Source organism: Condylostylus longicornis, unplaced genomic scaffold (genome assembly GCF_029603195.1).
Source record: "Condylostylus longicornis isolate FDR11 unplaced genomic scaffold, ASM2960319v2 ptg000026l, whole genome shotgun sequence".
Classification (NCBI taxonomy): Eukaryota; Metazoa; Arthropoda; class Insecta; order Diptera; family Dolichopodidae; genus Condylostylus; species Condylostylus longicornis.
Window position 1 is genome coordinate 301954 of NW_026577995.1, and position 18794 is coordinate 320747.

The window sequence follows — 18794 nt, forward strand, 5'->3', positions numbered from 1 at the left end:
TATACGTACAGGATACTTTGTTTTGCTTAAGGTCAAAAATCTTATATGAACATTTTTACAATTGATAATGACATGGACTTAATGACACGATTTAATTTAGATTAGAACAATTTTTATTTAAAATTGCTATCGCATTCAATAGTTAAATTAATATCAATAACAAATTATATAATAGTTTTTGCAAATAAAATTTGTTAGTATACTTATGAATCGAAAAAAATGCATTTTTTTCTAGGATATAAATTACATGGAATGAAGCATTCAGCTGCATAAACCATAACAATTAATCACATAAGTATGTCATATGTATGAATCATAAATATATCATATGTGTATAATTATGTACTTTCTTACAAGGCCATTCAGATTGTTAAATTTTTATTCTTAATTTTTGTAGATCTTATGATATAATAATAATAAGATACACATAATAAGATGAAATTGAATAAAAGATTGAGAATATAAGTACTTATATGTATATAAAAAAAACATTTTATTCGTGTTTTTATAAACTATATTAAAAGTTGCCATAAAAAAAGTAAGTACCTATATATGTAGTACAAAACACTGATAACAGAAGGGAGAAAAGGAAAAACCTAAAAATTAACATGTTATACATACACATACATATACTATAGAGTAAATTTTTTGGATAGTTTAATTTTCAACATAATAAGAAAAAATTTATAATAATGTAAAAGACATCAAGTATGCACATTATTTTCAAATTTACCACTCATACTAAGTATACGTACACAATATATTATACAGAAACACAACCAACATTCATCACAGCAGATTTTGCTTTGTATGTAAAATAACATTTATAGCAGAAAATAAATACTAAAAATATTACACAAAAAAAAAGAAAAAGCAATTTTTGTGATCCTTTTTTTGTGTAACAGAACAGAAGTACAAGGATAAAAATATATGAAATGAAAAATCAACAAAACAAAATAAAAAAAAACAAGAAAAATATAGGGATAAAAGTGTATTTGTTTTCGTCATCTATATACTATTCTGCGAAGGGTGTGTTTTTCATCATAAAAAAAAAAAATAATTTTTCTCTCTTTATTAACTTGGGAGATCAAATATTTTTAAAATAAATTTATTTTTTTTAATGATAATCTTAAAATAACTCTCAAATTCATTATAAAATTATTAATATTTTTTTATATTTTTGGAAAATTTCAATTCTATAAAATTTTTCATTCAAATTTTATTAATTTAATTTGGAAAAAATGAAACCAATTTAAAAACTCACCCTCAAGAAAAATTGGAACAGCCATATTTCAAGTGTATATCCTTTTTGTTCTTTCAAATTTTATTTTATTTTACTTTTTTTTTGCTTTTTGAATGAAAATTTTTTATATTTTTTTAAAGAATTTATAATAAAATTATTTGCATAACTATATTTTATTTATTTTGAAATTTTAATTAACTTTTCAATTTAATTTTCTCTTTTAAATAAAATTGAAAATTTTCATCTTTTCATCCCTTTTTCGATTCAACTTTCTTTTTTTTAACTTAAATTCTATTCACTTTGCAGAATTTTTTAATACTTATAACTTTTTTTTTTATCAAAAAGGATTTTTTTTCTTTTTCATTTATTACATTAAAAAAATTTCGTATATTTACACAAAATTCTATAATGGTATTGGTAAAATTTGTGATGTATATAATTATGTATAATCGCAAAAATTCTCTATAAATTAAAATAAATTGAAGTTTTAATAATATTAAAAAATAAAAACGACTGAGCGCGAACACGACCTAAACTCTTTAAAATATCTCACCAAACTGAATAATGAATTTCCCTTTAATATATTGAAAAGGTAGTTAAAAAGAAAACTATAAAAATAACAAAAAATTAAGTAACCATAGAATACAAAAACAAAATATGAGTAAAATTACGATATAAGATACTGGAGAATAAAAATTATGGAGCAAAATAATTTGCTACCTTTTTTTTTTTTGAGTGAAAACAAGCTTGATAGAATATGAATTGTGTTGTATTGTATTCATATACACTACAATTACAATACTGTAAACATACATACATATGAATATACATTTTTATAAGACTGGCCCTGGGTGGTGTGTATTTATTTACTATATTAAGCAATAGTATAGAATTGAGTGAGGTGAAAACAATTTTTGAGATTATTTCCTTTTAAGTAAAATATGTTTGATTCTGATAGTATTATAATAAGTTTATAATTACGATCAAAAATGTATATCACGATATACATAATTACTTGCACATGTATCTATAAAATCTTGTAATGGATTGTTGTGATAGTGTGCAAAATATTTAATATAATAAATTTATATGTATTTATAAGATTTATAAGATTTGTTTTTATACAGACAATATACAATTTTCATATACAATCAAATAAAAACACATGTTTCATAAAATTTCTTATGGTTTATTTACTAAGCTATATAAGCTAGGACATTTTACACAAGCATTAAAAATATTCATTCATTTTAATTATACATACTGTGAAATAGATGGCATATTATTATATTCCAAAGAGGAGAGAGGACAGCCGATATCAAATAAGAATACTCAATTTGTCATTTATATCCCGTACAATCAAATAATTTATTGTAATTAATTTTTTGTTTGAAGCAAAATATTAAAAAAACTGAAGAATTAAAAAATTAAAAATGGGAAAAATAAGGTTATTTTCTACATACTGCAGTATCTCATATGTACGTATATATTTATATTTATTATACTTGAAATCAGTAGAACAGAAGAACTTACGTTCTTTGAAATATTAGAATCCTCCAGACTATATTCTGAAACAAATTGTTGGAATTGTTTGATTTTAGGCTCAGAATAGGAATAGAAAAAATTCTGAAGCAAATTATGGTAGAATAAGAAACACTTAATACACTATTTCTTTTCCAGTTATTGAATTTATGGTTATAGGATGTTACGAATTGTGGTTATACGGCAACTCTTCAATATGCATCATTATTTAACATTAAGTTTCATTCCTTTTGCATGCAATCTTATTTTGTGTTGTCAACTATTACATCAAAATGGATGTCAAACCGTTATGCAGATACGTCTTGGAAACATAATTTTCGAGTGATTAGTAAAACAGCTTGAAATTTATATGTATATACATTCTGTGTAATGATTTTATTACAATAAATAAGCTAAGAAATTCATGTAAAAATGTTTAATAAAAGTTTTAGTAAAAGAGTTCGAAAGCAAAATTTTGATTTGTGCTTTCGAACAAAAACACGTTCGTACAGAAATATTACTTCTTTTCCTGTAATTTTTACATATTACAATTCAAAACTCTATTACATAACAATTAATTATTATAAAGTTTTTAAAAAAAAATATCAAATGGTAAACAAAATGACAGATTGAACAAAATTTTAAGATACTCGTAAACATTATGAAAATGATTTGAAAGATTAAAATTGGAGATTCAATTTAATTTAATATTTTTTAGTATTTTGTCAATGACAATTACATTAACGTCACATGTTCACCACGACTTGTCGTCGTCGTTCATTATAATCCAGAACTACACAGCGACAAATTTTGTAGTTGACAGCCGACACGACATATTGAATTATTTTTTCACAAAAAGTGACCCTAGGCTGAAAGGTATTCGATTTTATAATTTCAACTCCAAATAAATTTTGGGAAATCGTTATATCATGCAGGGAATAGGCTTAAACAGCTTGAAAAAAAATCCAGCGGTAAGATATTACAATTAAGCACATTTATTTTGTAAAAATTTAAATTTTTAAAATGCTGCAAAATAAACTTACATAATGTGGTAGAATTAAGAAATTTCATAAAATTTTTTATTTTTAATTCTTATTGCAACGATATTGAGTTTACAAAAATCTACATATATTTTTGTTTTATTCTCATCAAGCTCATCCCGCTGTACGTATGTGTTGGGGCAGGAGCGATTGGAGCAGTGTATTATACTTTGAGATTGGCTACACGTAATCCAGATGTAACATGGAGTCGCAAGAACAACCCAGAACCATGGCAACATTACCGTGATAAGCAATATAAGGTAATATATTTTTAATTTAATGTACAAAAATTAAAACTGAATAAATATTTTTCTTTTTAAGTTCTATTCTCCAATCAGAGACTATTCAAAAACTGAAAGTCCCGCACCAAAATATGAAGAATAAAAAGTGATTGAGAAATTTTATTCCTATTATATTCTACATACAGTAGTAAATTATTAGTCCAAGCTTAAAAGTGTTAAATTCTGAAATTAAACAAAAAAAAAATGTATTAAGACCATCATTTTTTTTTAATTGTAATTAAACGTCATTAATTAATTATATAAAATAATTTTAAAAATTAAAAAATTGTATTAGAAACTATAGGTATATAAAAACTATTAATTACAGACAGAAAATAAGGATGTATTCAATTTCTTAATATGGAATAATTGTCAGATAGCCCTCATGAGAACTAACAAAGCCACAATAGATCTTCAGTTTATTTCCACATTGAAAAATTTAAAAAGAAAAGTGACCTTGGTTTTATTTTATTTTACAGTTTTCTCATTAAATATGCCATTAGCCTAATACAAAACAAACGATAGGCAATTGGTAAAACAATCGATCTACGTACATATGTAAGTACATATATGCATATAACAGAAAAGTATATATGTGTGGATGTACCCAACAGAAAAAACAAATATTTAGAGTAGAACCTGACAGCAAAAATAACAGTTTTTCCTGAAAACGCTGGATATATTTTTTTATGAATTTTCGGTTTTCGAAGTGTTTTACACAGCAGGCGTAGTTTAGTTACACGATTTTCTAAATCTAGCGGCGAAAAAAAATTTTTAACTGAAAAAGTACGAAGAGTTGGCCAATGAGTTAAATATTGAAATCTTGACCATTCCTCGAAAAATTAAGCAATGTAGATAAATAAAAACACATACTAAAGTAGTTGTATATAACGGTGTATATAGACAAGAAAGATTTATACTTGTGATTGTTGATTACACTACATGAGGGAAAAATGAATCGTGGTCACTGATTTTGTGGCGAACTTTACATCTAAGGAACAAAGAAACATAGCTATTTAGCACAAACTAAAGATATAAAATAACCTTTTGTTTAATTTTTTTACCCGTTTTAATTTTGTTTACAGTAAAAAAAACTCTGACATCCGAGTTGTAATAATACCGTATCGTTACACAATTCAGCAATCGACATTTCTAAGCCGAATTCTGCATTAATAGAGTATTATTACAATTTCGAGTTTAGAGCGTTTAGATTTAGCTTAAACCCTAAGAGGTTTGGTTTTTATTCAACTTAAATTTTTTTAAACACTAAACAGAAACTAAAAATAAAATATACTAAAAAAAGGGAAAGCAATTATTGTGATGCACAATAATTATTATTCTTTCCGAATATTTGCATAAATTTTTATGCGTATGTAAGTATGTTTGTATATATGCCCATGAACAATTATAGAAACATTCTTTTTTTTGCTTCAGTTTCACTAAACGTAAATGTTTGACAGTTCGAACAAACAAATGTTCTTCAAAAATCGATTGTTCGATGTCACATAAAGCTCTCTATATCAATGCCAAAATTGATTTCCCAATTGTGGAAAAAAATCGATAAACTCGTGTACAAATTTCCACTTAATACAGATACTATTAAAAATTAATACAGTAAGTACATACATCTGGCAACTCATGCTTAAAAGTCGAAAATCATATGGGTAGCTAAAAATAGAGCTGATAACAAAAAACTAAAATATTTTTTTCGTCTAAACTAGCAATCAAAATCAAACACATATAGCATACATAAAATTTATAGAAATAGAAGTTCATATTTGGTTTATATAGGAATAAGTACGTTTATATTATTGAATTTGTACAAATACATACATATGTATTGTGTGGTGTGCATCAAAACGTCAATACATAACAATTTACCGGCAAAATAGATTATTGTACGTACGAAAGTAACTTTAAGTGACTTTCTTCTATTTATGTATAGATTTTTGTATCTATACATTTTTTAAATTTCCTAGTGTTGGTGTATTAAAAAAAACTTTAGTTCAACTTTATTTGATAAAGATTATACTTTATGTACTTCATGTCTATATAGCTTCTAAATAAGCATAATAAAATATGACTAAGCACACACTGAATATTTATACAGTTTATTTCATACTTCGGTATTCGAGTATATAAATTTCCGATATTACCATATTCGTAATTTAATTGAATTCATTTTAGCATTTTGAAAGTTCGGTTCGAAAATACATTCTTAAAATGTGGTGTGTGTAAATACTCCTGTTACTATAAAATATCGAATATAAAATTAAAAAAATATAAAATATAAATATAAAAATTAGGTAGGTTCACATGAATTTCTATTTATTCAAAAGTTCGATACAAATGCCATTTTTAGTTTTCCGATGTCCGATCGATTGTAAATTAAAATTCTCTAAGCGCACAAATATGCCAACTAAATTATTGCCTCAATACAGAAGTATTATTCAATTTGGAAAAAATTACAAACCATGTTTTTTTGGTTCATTAAATGCAATAATTATATGTATTCCTTTTGATATAAATTAATATGGAAAACAAATAAAAGATCAAACAACTATAAAGTAAAAAATTGCATGTTTGCCGAAGCTCTTACACTCCACAACGGACGCAAACACACCAATAACTAAGCTTTTTTGAAATTACATTCTAAATTGGAATTAGTTTGTAAAAAATTATAAGCTGTTTGATTGTCTAATTTCATGCGATCATACAGTTGCATATCATACACGCTTGAATATCAAACAGTTACAAAATTAAAAATTGCATGTTAGCCAAAGCCCTAAGAAGCTATAACGGTAAGAACGAGTTGGTTTTAAGTTTTCCAATTTGGTCGGAATAAAAATTGCGGTACGCAAAAAAAATGGCAATTTTTAAGTAAACATATTTGATGACATTTTGGACTTCTACAGTAACATACTTTATTTTTGTGAATAGTTTAATAAAATGAAATTTATATTATTACATTCATTCCATATTGAGAAGTTATGCTTAGTGGAGGTCTTTGATATTATTCTTGTGGTGCGAACTCCAACAAAGGCTACAATATTCTTTTTTGTAAAGTTTCAAGTCAAATTAACAAAATTTCTTTAAATATTTTATTTTTTTTTTTTTGTACATTACAATACAGTTAAATTAAAAATAGTATATACACATACGTACATACTTATTTATTTAAAAAAATAATAAACAGAAGTAATATAAAATTTTATTTTATACGCGAGTGCATATATACACACATGTTTACATACATCGGTAACTACATACACACACAAACATATAATTGAAAAGAAGAAAAAAAAGTTCATAATAATTTTTTCTTGTTGTTTTTTGAACTTGAAAATTGAATTTAATTGAATTTTTATTTTTTTTGGGTTGAAGTTTTCTGAAAGAATTCTACCAGCATTTATTTAATAGCATTTTGCAATTTGACACGTACATAATTATAAAATTGCCGGCTTTTTTGAAATTAAATTGAAAGGAAAAAGGAGTAAAATAAAAATGTAAGTAAAATATAAATTATAAAATAAAATAAAATTTATAAATTTATTTATAAAATTTAATTTAATGTACATAAGTATTTTAAAAAACTGATAAGTTTTAGTGAAAAAAAAAACAGAAAAGGTTGACTATTTTAGTCATATGAGCACACCAATTTTATCATGTTATTTTGATCTTTTGTGAATAAAACTATACTCATTAGCAAGTTATCAGAAAATTAGAGTGAAAATTTATAAAAAACAAAAATTATGAAATTTTTCAATATTTAAATTTACTTTCGCTACATATACTTTTTTTTGTCGGTCTTTACTACATTACTACATTTTTAAATAGTCAAAAACGCTTAACATTATAAATAGCAGCGGAAGTACCCTACACCATCTTCATTATTTCATATATGAAATATGGATTTAAATTAATTTCTATTCAGGAAATATACAAACATACAAACATATATATGTATATAACATGTATGTACATGCATTCAATTTAACATTTTTGTATGTTAATATAAATTTTTCTTTTTGTTTCTTTAAATAAATTTTTGTTTTTTTATAAATAAACTTCATTTTACATGATTTTTATTCAGTTACTCTGTTTACTCTGTATGTATACTATAGATACTAGGATTCAGTGAAAATTCAATTCAAGAAAACATACACGTATCTTATATGTAATAAAAATTTCATAAATTATAAATATTAATTTAAAAATAAAATTTACATACATATTGTTTGTTTTATTACAGAAATAATGGCAGAAAGATTAGATGTAATTATTTTTGGTGCAACTGGTTTCACTGGAAAACATACTGTATATGAAGCAGTTCAAGTTTTAAAAGATTTTAAATGGGAAATAGCTGGAAGAAATAAGGTACGTACGTATTTAACAATATTATAAGTACGCCTGACTACCGACCTTAATATCGAATTTATTATTTCAATTGTAACTTATAAAATTATAATTCTGATAAATATGTAAATATAATAATTACTATATGTTATACATAGAAATCGATTTTGAAAATGTGTGAAGAAAATATTTAAAAAAAAAAGCAAAATTCGCACATGCCCTTTTAGGCTGATAACCTTGACTTTGCATCATGAATCATCTTTTTAAAAATATTATTGATTTGTATGTAAATATGTACATAATAATCTACATAAGTACAATATAGAAACAAATATCTACATCTTATTATATTCTTTTAGCATATCTATCTATCTATACCTATATTATTTTATTTACATTATTACATATTTTAATATAAATATATTAATTACTTTTGCATGTTCTTATACATATGTATGTAGGTACATAAATGTATAATTAAATTATATAAATACATATTTTAATAACTTTTTTTGTTATATAGGAAAAATTAAATGGTGTCTTAAGAGAAATGGGAGAGAAATCTAAAACAGATTTAACAAATATTCCAACAATTATTGCTGATATCAGTGATGAAAAATCTTTAAAAGAAATGGCTGAAAAATGCAAGGTAAATTTGATTGTTTTTTTTTTATTATTATAGATAAGTTGAATATTAAATTTTTTATTGTTCTTTCATATTTACATATATGTACATGTGTATGAATATACCCCACATACATAATATATTTGAAAGTTTCTTGCAATTATATGTGGGATGTAGACCGACCCCATTGTTATATTATTACTACGAGTATATGTATTTAATTTAAAATTTTCAATGTGCTTGTAATTTATCTTAAAATATTTATATAGGTAGTGAGTCTTGAAGCATAATAGGATATAATAGAAAGTAATAATGACTTGAGATAAAAATTTCCTTTTCAATAATTAATTTAAAATATTTTTAAAGAATATTGGATTATTTAATTGAAATACTTGTAATATTTATTTTTCGAATTCGAAGGGTATTATACAGTTTTAATAACTTTCGAAATCTTTGGATTTCAACATTAAATATGTTGATTTATTTCAACACTAAATATGTGTACCTGCCATATTTGCCATTAAAAATTTTTCACCAATTGTATTTTTCAAATATATTTAATAGTTTAAAAAATGATTTATTTAATATTTTAATTTTACTCAAGTGTTTTAGCTTGTCCTTTCAAATTTAAATCAAAATTGTGTTCCGAATTAAATTAAATTCTGACAATGAATTAATCCAATTGGTTAACAGCTACAATTTGTGGAGGTTTATAGTTTTCAAAGTAAAAATTTCATTTTAATATTTCGAATTGATACGAACATAAAATAATCGTGAAATTGCTTAAAATTTGCAACTACCTATATGACCTAGAAAATTCTCTTCTTATACGATTACTTTGTATACCTACATGCATAAAATCTGAAAGCTACAATTTTTTTTAGCCAATGTGATAAAATGAAAATATTTATTTACAGCAACTTAATGATAAAGAAAAAAACCATTAATAATAAATTAATGAAATTCGATTTCAGATTATAGAGAAGACGGAAGAGAGAGAGGGCTTGTTAAAATATTGCTACGAAATCAAATTTAACCAATAATATGGTAGTCGTGTTGAACAATAATTTTGTTATCGGTTAAAAACGTAAAACCAAAAAAAAAAATAAATAATTTAAACTTTGTACTTTAATCACTTCGTTACCTATCGTCATAGATATTATATTAAAATTAATTTAGATTTCTTATATAGTAAGTGCGTAATTATTATTCATCATACATTAAATTTATATACGATTGATTAGTGGGGTTATGTAATTAAATATCATTACTTAAAGATTTAATTCTGTGACGTGTTACTGAACATTGCATTCGAAATTTCTAGAAGATTTCTCCCAGTTATTTTGCCGGACATTTATAATCAACATATTATATACATACATATATTAGCTCCTATACTCATATAATCTTGTATTTTATGCAATTTCCATATTTTATAATAATTACAAAAAATTAATATAAAAAATTTATTTATTTTTTTATTGAATAATAAGTTTTTAAACTTATAATTATTTTGGTCAATACTTTACAATTTACATGTGTATGTATGTAGGATCAAATTAATTCGATTTCTGTAGACTTTTTAAACTGTGTTTTAATTATACGCGCTATTAACTCACTTTTTAATCATTAATGACGTTGTTGTTGTTGTAGGTTCGATGATTCCGAGTATTATATTTTGTATATGTGTATATTTTAGTAGATAGTAGATAATACTAGATTTTTTTTATTCAAATCCAATAGCTGTATTACTAATGTCGATTTGTAGATACTTATGCATAAAATTGAATTACATAATATACATATTTATGTAGGTATATATGTATATTTACATATGAATTGTTTCTTGTAGAGTTCATAATTTTTATGCAGGGGTCAAAAACCAATTAGAATAAATTTAAATATTATGATATAAGTAGTAATTGGAAATCAATTAAAAATATTTAATTAGGATAAAATTCTTTACAAAATTCAAATTAAATTAATATGTATACATTATGTTATATTTTAAAGCAAGACATATAAAATAAAAAGAATGATTCTACAAGCATAATTATTATAGGGATTACATAAAATATACGTATATGCACATATAATCATGTTATGTAAAGTATTTTGTATAGTTAGTCTATAAAAATGGAAACCAGACGTGATAATTTATTGTTTATTTCACATACTATTTTGTACATTCATTCTCTCTCTGTGTACCTACTGTAGATTTCAAGTACCCACATACATAAGTTTTTTTTAAGTAAAGAAATTTAAAATGTACACACAAAAGAAAATTTAATCTCTATTATATTTTCTATTAGAAAACCATGATCAGTTTCTGACTTTTAATGTAAAACATGATAAAACACTACAAATGAATTAGGCTTACATAAGTATTTTAGTTATTAATATTTATGGTTTTCAGTCAAGATTCTGATTCAAAATTGAATATTAATTTTTATGTTAATTTTTACAAATAATTAAGATATTGTAAATTAAATTATTCTGATTTGAATAAAATCAGTAAATGTGAGTTCAAAGTATAGAGTCCGAAGAAATTGTTTTTATCCAAAAATTTTTATATTTTATAACATTTTGCAAAAAAAAAAAAATTATTTATGAATTTAAAAATTTTTTATTCAGAAGCCCTAAGAAAAGCCTCATTACTTTTGATTATTGCTAAAATGGCATAAATTTATTTAAATAGACCTCTAGTTACTCTCATTTAGCTTTCTTTTATGAACGTTGATTTTCTTTTATGAAAGTATAATAAAAGTAATTTTTATATTATTCTTATTTTTATATGAATATTATACAAAGTGTAATATTCAATGTATTAGTAAAAATTCAAAACTATATTCTTGTCATATAATATACTCGTATTTATATTTGCAGATACTTGTAAATTGTTGTGGGCCGTACAGATTTTATGGAGAAGCAGTAGTAAAGGTAAATGAAACCAGGAATTTGTTATTATTATTATTGTTATATTGCTTTTTTTCTTTTTAAAATTTAAATAATTTTAAAGTAGCTCCATTCGAAATATTCAATACATTTAAAATTATTTACTCGCATTTTATTTTATACTAAGAATATAATAGCTAATATAATTTTTTATTTGTCATACTAAAAGGCTTGCATACAAGCTGGAACACATCATGTAGATGTTAGTGGTGAGCCTCAATATATGGAAACAATGCAACTTAAATATAATGACCTTGCAAAAGAAAATGGTGTTTATGTTGTAAGTTAATAATTTGCTTTTTTAATTTGGATTTTTAAATTATTATAAAAATTTTTTATTAAAATTAGATTTCAGCATGTGGATTTGATAGTATTCCAGCAGATTTAGGAACAGTATTCCTTGAGAATCATTTCGATGGTAAGTGTCATTACTTTAATAAACTAAAATGTTTATAAGCAATAATAAAATCGATGAGGCCAAAAGGTGCTTTAGTGATTTTAAATCATTTGTATTAATCTGCTTACTTTTAATTGTAATAATAATATATATAATATACATACATATCTAATATGTAAATATTCTATTTTAGGTGTTGTAAATTCTGTTGAAACATATTTAGAGACTTGGGAAGCAGGCGGTGCTACAGGTGGTTGCGCAGTAAATTATGGAACATGGGAATCAGCAGTTTATGGTTTAGGTAAAAATTTAAAATAAACAAAATTGACTTAGCCGTGGATTGAAGTTACCTTAATTTTATAAAAAATTTTAGCACATGCTGACGAGTTACGTGGAATAAGAGCTAAATTATTTGAAAGCCGTTTACCGCAATTACAACCAAGACTTAAAAATAGGTAAAACAGAATTGAAATAAATTATAATTTTATTAATAGTTGAATATAATAATATTAATTTTAATCAAAAATTTTTTTTAGATCAATTATACACAAGTCTGCCATAATTAATTCATACTGCTTGCCATTCCCAGGATCAGATAGATCAGTTGTAATGCGTTCTCAAAGGATAATGTATGAAAATGAGAAAAAACGTCCAATTCAAATGAAAGCTTATGTAGGTTTCCGTTCATTAATTGTAACCTTAGGAGTGGCAGTATTTGCAGCAATTTTCGGAATTTTAACACGATTTTCATTTGGACGAAATTTATTATTAAAATATCCAAAAATATTTTCTGCGGGTATGTTTTCACATGAAGGTCCATCAGAAGAAAAAACGGAAAAAACAAGATTTTCAATGACATTTTATGGTGAAGGTTGGCCTAAAGAAGAAAAATTAGCTGAACCTACAGATCAATATAAAACAACACCATCTAAAACAATAATTACAAAAGTAACTGGTAAAAATCCTGGTTATGGAGCTACTTGTGTCGCACTTTTGGTATCTGCAGTAACTGTTCTTAAAGAAAATGACAAAATGCCTGGAAATGGAGGAGTTTTACCTCCAGGAGCTGCTTTCGCTAAAACAAATATGATAAACGAATTAAGAAAATATGAAAATGGAATGCAATTTGATGTTGTTTCAATAAAAGAAAAGTCTGTTGAATAAGAAATAAGTATGAAACAAGTTTTTACGTTCAATACTTCAAAAGCAAAATTGTTTCTCTAATTTTTTACTTAGAATATAACATTTTTATATTTATATTTATTAAGCAATTATATTAATTAATCACTTTAACACTTTTTATAATTTTTCATATGTTGTTTATTATAAAGTTAACTAAAATAATGCAACGATTATGTCACTAAGTGCAATTCTTAATTATTGTAATATGGAATGGAGACTATTTTTGAAATAAAGATTTGCAAGTAATTTGATATAATTTAGTAATTTTATTAAATAAAAATTTCAACTCTCATTACATGAAAATTGTGAATGATTGAAATACAATTTCATATTAATTTTAATTATTGGCTTGCTATTAAAGGCAGGAAGATATAGTAAACGCCTTTAATAATTGGAACTAGACTCAGTCTGAAATATTTTAAGAATTATATTAGACATGATCAAATTTATTTCTATTTTAGCGAATAATGCATTTCCTTTAAAATACAAAGAAGATAAGCATTGAAACAATTTCCGTCATTGTTACTCATGTTTTCTTTTGCGATAATTTTTTTGAATCATATTTAATTATGAGTTATTTTGCTAATTAAATGTCAAGTGAAAATTTCTGCTTTATCTTTTAAATTCTTAGATTATTTTCCAATTTTTCTTTTAAACTAAAAACCTTTTTAAAATGTTAAATGGATTTTTGAGTACAATTACTCATTTGAACACAAATGAGTAATTGTTTCGAGAATTAGTACGAGTTACTAAAAAGAACAATGCTACAAATTCCGAAAATAAAATCTGATGAAACATTCTATATTTTTTTATTTAACAGAATTGTATTTTTTTATATACATATGTAGGTACTCATTCTATATTTTTTATTTCAATCGCAAATAAAACAATTTTGAAAATCACATTATATAATTAAGCAATTTTATTTGGTAAAAATAACTTAAAAATTATATTATGCACTTTAGATTACTTTTCCAAACGACAAATTGGACCTTCTTCAACCATTTTCAAATCAACCTTTGGTCCAATTAAATCTCGAATATTATTAATTCCATATTTTATCATTGTTGGTCTTTCTAAAGATAAACCCCAAGCGATTACATTGACATTGGATGGTAGTCCCATTGGTAATAACATTTCAGGTCGAAACACTCCAGAATTTCCAACCTAAAACATTATTTAATTTTTTAGTAATTAAAAACAAATATGAATATTATTTGTATTTTTAAAGGTGTTTACCTCGATCCATTTTTGTAGACCAGGATGATAACAAAAAATCTCCATGCTCGGTTCAGTATAAGGATTATAAGCTGGTTTGAATTCTAATTGCGTGATACCTAATTTTCTGAAAAATTCATATAAAGTGCCAATAAGGTCACCTAGCGTTAGTCCGACATCGGCAATAACACCTTCTACCTGATGGAACTCAGCTAAGTGAGTAGCGTCTAAAGTTTCATTACGAAAAACTTTGTCAATGCTGAAATACTTCACTGGCTTGAAACCATCTGGTTGATTGGCTAATTTGTATAACATTCGTGCACTGACTGCGGTTGTATGAGTTCTTAATAGATTTTTTTGAGCTTCTTCTATTTTCCAATCATACCCGTAACCTTGGGATCCATAGGCACCCTTTGAATGTACATGTTTAACACGTTCCAAATACTCATGTGGGAATTTGAAACTTTTTGATGGATGACTGATAAAAAATGTATCATGTGCATCTCGAGCAGGATGTTGTTGAGGTTGGAAAAGCGCATCAAAATTCCAAAATGAAGATTCAATATAGTTGTTTGTCGGCATTTCCGAAAATCCCATTTCTAAGAATATTTGGCGAAATTCAGTTCTTACTTTTAACAAGGGGTGTAAATGGCCCCTCTCAGGTGGAACGCCAAGAGAATCAAAATTGTATGCCTTAAACTTTAAATTTTTCCAGAGCCCTGATGCCAGCATATCAACCGTCAAGTCAGTTTCTAGTTTTGTTAAGACTAAGGCAAATTCTGGACCTTTAGTTAAAATAAAGCTTTTAGTTACAATTTCCTGCACAAGTTTCCTTTTTTTATAATCATTAATCAATTTGTCCGGAATTGGTTCCCCTTTCGATAAATTTTCTAAATGCAATTTTACTGTATCATCAATTTTATCCACTTTTCGTTTGATTAACGGTGGATTAGTTGATTTATCGACGAGAATCCATCCTTGCGACATAGCTTTGCTAAAACCTACTTTTGCATTTGGAGAACTTTTCATAAGTTCTGTTTGAGGTATTCCTTGCAATGGAATGAAATAATACACAATAGCTTCGTGGCTTCCATGCTTAGATACTTCTTTTCCTTCTTCAGTAAGCTCTAATGTTTTCCGCGATGTTTGTTCAGCCTTAACCAATTCGCCGGAAGCTTGAATACTTTTAAGTGCTCCAATTATCTTTTGATGATCAACATTAAACACTGGAACTAAATCTAACGTATCTACTCTTTCATGTTCATTCAAGTATTGTAATATCCTTTCAGTTAAATCTGGCTGCATTTTAAAACTAAATTTTAGTTAATTATAAATAATTATGTTTAATTAGAGTGCAACGTTGAACAAAATCATGTTTTGATAAGAAAGTAGGAACTGTCACTTGTCAGATTTTAATTTGACAATTCAGTTTGAAATGTTTACTGTTATTGTAGCGGAACCAAGTTGAAATTTTTTATGTTGAAGTCGTTATAGACAGTTCATTCAGTGATCCGTCACGGTTACTTCCAATGAAAATAATTTGTATAATAGTTCGTGTTTTACAGAATTGTATTTTTTATATACTCATTAAATTCGTATGAACTATTTAAACATACTAACACGTATTTTGCGGTTGACTGCATTTATTAATAGTGAAGTTCCTTATTCACTGCATTTACACTATGAATAGATGTCAACACCTTAATATAAATTTTTCAGCACATGAAAATTTTTGTGGGATTGCGTGTAGTGTAGCAATGTCACTGTCTGCAGTTTATCATAAATCATAATTTGATTTTGACGTTTCATTTCTATTTCTTGGTTTGTGCCTTTGTGAAACTAAATAGTAAAATAAAGTTATATTGAAAATATTGTATTAATAAAGAATTTTAGAAAAAATGTCTTTATCCACTTTACTTCCTGCCCCCACTAATTCGATATGGGACAGAGAAGATGAAAGACGAGTCGCTGGCGCACCTAAAATGGGTGCTTTAGTATCTGCGAAAATAGCAGCACCTCCATACGGTCAGAGAAAGGGCTGGGTTCCGAGAACTGAAGCGGATTTTGGAGACGGTGGAGCTTTTCCTGAAATTCATGTAGCCCAGTACCCGTTAGGTAACTACATATGTAATAGAAATGGTTGATATGGCTCAAAATTTTCTTTGTTAGGTCTTGGAGCTCCAGGCAATATTGGAAAAAAGTCAAACGCATTAGCCATTCGCTTAGATGAAACTGGTAAAATTAAATATGACGCCATAGCAAGGCAAGGTCACGGAAAAGATAAAATTGTTTACTCTAGTATAAATCAGCTACTGCCTGCAGAAGTTCTAGCTGAAGATGCGGAAGAACTTCAAAGACCAGATGAAGAAACAATAGCAGATGTAACCGAACAAACACGTAAAGCGTTGGAAAAATTGACGAATCAAAAGATCGCTGCAGCAATGCCTGTTAGGCATGCAGAAAAATCTGCTCCAGCGCAATATATTCGATATACTCCATCACAACAAGGAGACGCATTTAATTCTGGTGCGAAACAGCGAGTTATTCGTATGGTAGAAGCGCAAGTAGATCCTATGGAACCACCGAAGTTCAAAATCAATAAAAAAATACCTCGTGGACCACCGTCTCCTCCTGCTCCAGTGTTACATTCTCCTTCTAGGAAGGTGACAGTTAAAGAGCAAAAAGAATGGAAAATTCCACCTTGTATATCGAACTGGAAAAATGCAAAAGGATACACTATTCCATTAGACAAACGTTTAGCTGCAGACGGTAGAGGTCTTCAACAAGTTCACATAAACGAGAAATTTGCCAAAATGGCGGAAGCATTGTATATAGCTGATAGAAAAGCGCGAGAAGCCGTAGAAGCTCGAGCTCAATTAGAAAAGAAATTGGCACAAAAAGAAAAGGAAAAGAAAGAAGATATGTTACGGCAAATGGCCCAACGAGCAAGGGAGGAGCGTGCTGGCCTTCGTTTACCTGATGAAGTTAATAATAATCCTGAAGTAAGAGAACGTGATGAATTACGTGCTGAACGACATAGGGAGAGAGTACGCGATCGAAACATCGCAAGAGCTGCTCCAGATAAAAGGTCAAAATTACAGAGAGAAAGAGAACGTGATATTTCCGAACAGATTGCTCTAGGAATGCCTGCAAAAACGAATACTGCTGGTGAAGCACTGTTTGATCAAAGACTATTTAATACTACTAAAGGAATGGATTCAGGATATGGAGATGACGAAGCCTACAATGTATATGATAAACCATGGCGCGGAGATAATTCGTTAGCAAATCATTTGTACAGACCTAGCAAACAAGTTGACAATGATGTTTATGGAGCAGATTTAGATAAAATAGTAAATACACAGCGTTTTGTACCAGACAAAGAATTCAGTGGAACAGATAGAAGTGGGCAAAATCCAAGAACGGGCCCTGTTCAATTTGAAAAAGAAGAAGATCCTTTCGGTTTAGATCAGTTCTTGACTATGGCTAAGAAAGCTCCAAAAAGACGAGAAGATGATCGCAATGACAAGGATCGGAGTAGTGATCGTAAAAAGCGAAGAGATTAAATTAATAACATTGTATAATAAACTTTTTTACGACATTCTATGATCTATATTTAGTTCAAATAAGGAGTAAAAATTGCACGAAGACTATACGAAACATGAATCAAATATCAAATAAAAATGAAATATCTTCCATTAACGAAAAAGTAATGTAATCAATTTACTTTGTTATTTGAAATAAAATACTACTTTCAATACAATAATTGTATCTAAATCAGGGCAAATTGAATATATAAATTAAGATGAATAACAAATTGATAGTCAAATTTTTATAAATTCTTAGAAGCATCTTCAGAGCTTCAAACTAAGAATATAAAGTAAATAAAAGCAAATATATATTTATATTAGTTTTTAATCAGTGTAACTTGTTGATTTGCCCATTTTTTTAATAGCATGATTTGGTATATTTTATT

The 18794-nt window shown here is 26.3% G+C and overlaps 5 protein-coding genes across 13 annotated transcripts in view; 3 read left to right on the plus strand and 2 right to left on the minus strand.

Moving 5' to 3' along the window:
* Positions 1–1763, minus strand: part of LOC129607051 (myosin-I heavy chain) — a 106013-nt gene extending 104250 nt beyond the window's left edge. For both annotated transcript variants that reach the window (XM_055517748.1, XM_055517747.1), the window contains exon 1: positions 1265–1763. In XM_055517748.1, the coding sequence (XP_055373723.1) occupies positions 1265–1289 (25 nt within the window). In that variant the 5' untranslated portion in view covers positions 1290–1763. The remainder of the gene's footprint in view (positions 1–1264) is intronic.
* Positions 1764–3573: 1810 nt separating this feature from the next.
* Positions 3574–4427, plus strand: LOC129607152 (cytochrome c oxidase subunit NDUFA4). The gene is made up of 3 exons (XM_055517905.1): positions 3574–3735; positions 3918–4064; positions 4126–4427. The coding sequence occupies exons 1-3, from the start codon at positions 3694–3696 to the stop codon at positions 4186–4188; spliced, it is 252 nt and encodes an 83-aa protein (XP_055373880.1). The 5' UTR covers positions 3574–3693; the 3' UTR covers positions 4189–4427.
* Positions 4428–7066: 2639 nt separating this feature from the next.
* LOC129607065 (saccharopine dehydrogenase-like oxidoreductase) lies at positions 7067–13818 on the plus strand. Of its 8 annotated transcripts, none has more exons than XM_055517777.1 (11): positions 7067–7145; positions 7470–7591; positions 8179–8262; positions 8338–8462; positions 8965–9090; positions 11953–12006; positions 12191–12301; positions 12370–12439; positions 12612–12719; positions 12792–12873; positions 12955–13818. In XM_055517777.1, exons 4-11 carry the CDS (start codon positions 8343–8345, stop codon positions 13580–13582), a joined length of 1299 nt encoding a protein of 432 aa, XP_055373752.1. In that variant the 5' UTR covers positions 7067–7145; positions 7470–7591; positions 8179–8262; positions 8338–8342; the 3' UTR covers positions 13583–13818. The 8 variants fall into 8 exon arrangements, with proteins under 8 accessions (XP_055373752.1, XP_055373748.1, XP_055373751.1 ...); XM_055517773.1 differs by having other exon boundaries at positions 8210–8262; XM_055517775.1 differs by having other exon boundaries at positions 7073–7343.
* Positions 13819–14499: 681 nt separating this feature from the next.
* On the minus strand, positions 14500–16204 carry LOC129607122 (phenylalanine--tRNA ligase alpha subunit). The gene is made up of 2 exons (XM_055517862.1): positions 14840–16204; positions 14500–14767 (listed from the first exon to the last, which is right to left on the minus strand). Exons 1-2 carry the CDS (start codon positions 16121–16123, stop codon positions 14567–14569), a joined length of 1485 nt encoding a protein of 494 aa, XP_055373837.1. The 5' UTR covers positions 16124–16204; the 3' UTR covers positions 14500–14566.
* Positions 16205–16626: 422 nt separating this feature from the next.
* Positions 16627–18706, plus strand: LOC129607109 (puff-specific protein Bx42). Its single transcript, XM_055517844.1, has 2 exons — positions 16627–16933; positions 16988–18706. The coding sequence occupies exons 1-2, from the start codon at positions 16717–16719 to the stop codon at positions 18382–18384; spliced, it is 1614 nt and encodes a 537-aa protein (XP_055373819.1). The 5' UTR covers positions 16627–16716; the 3' UTR covers positions 18385–18706.
* The last annotated feature ends 88 nt before the right edge of the window (positions 18707–18794 follow it).

Excerpts from the sequence above, each read along its gene's own strand:
- LOC129607152 (XM_055517905.1), top strand. The coding sequence starts at position 3,694 with ATGCAGGGAATAGGCTTAAACAGCTTGAAAAAAAATCCAGCG. Across the intron at positions 3,736-3,917 it reads GCTTGAAAAAAAATCCAGCG|CTCATCCCGCTGTACGTATG; the intron begins GTAAGATATTAC and ends ATTCTCATCAAG. Across the intron at positions 4,065-4,125 it reads ACCGTGATAAGCAATATAAG|TTCTATTCTCCAATCAGAGA; the intron begins GTAATATATTTT and ends TTTCTTTTTAAG.
- LOC129607065 (XM_055517777.1), top strand. The coding sequence starts at position 8,343 with ATGGCAGAAAGATTAGATGTAATTATTTTTGGTGCAACTGGTTTCACT. Across the intron at positions 9,091-11,952 it reads AAATGGCTGAAAAATGCAAG|ATACTTGTAAATTGTTGTGG; the intron begins GTAAATTTGATT and ends TTATATTTGCAG. Across the intron at positions 12,720-12,791 it reads ATCAGCAGTTTATGGTTTAG|CACATGCTGACGAGTTACGT; the intron begins GTAAAAATTTAA and ends AAAAAATTTTAG.
- LOC129607122 (XM_055517862.1), bottom strand. The coding sequence starts at position 16,123 with ATGCAGCCAGATTTAACTGAAAGGATATTACAATACTTGAATGAACAT. Across the intron at positions 14,768-14,839 it reads GTCTACAAAAATGGATCGAG|GTTGGAAATTCTGGAGTGTT; the intron begins GTAAACACCTTT and ends ATAATGTTTTAG.
- LOC129607109 (XM_055517844.1), top strand. The coding sequence starts at position 16,717 with ATGTCTTTATCCACTTTACTTCCTGCCCCCACTAATTCGATATGGGAC. Across the intron at positions 16,934-16,987 it reads TGTAGCCCAGTACCCGTTAG|GTCTTGGAGCTCCAGGCAAT; the intron begins GTAACTACATAT and ends TTTCTTTGTTAG.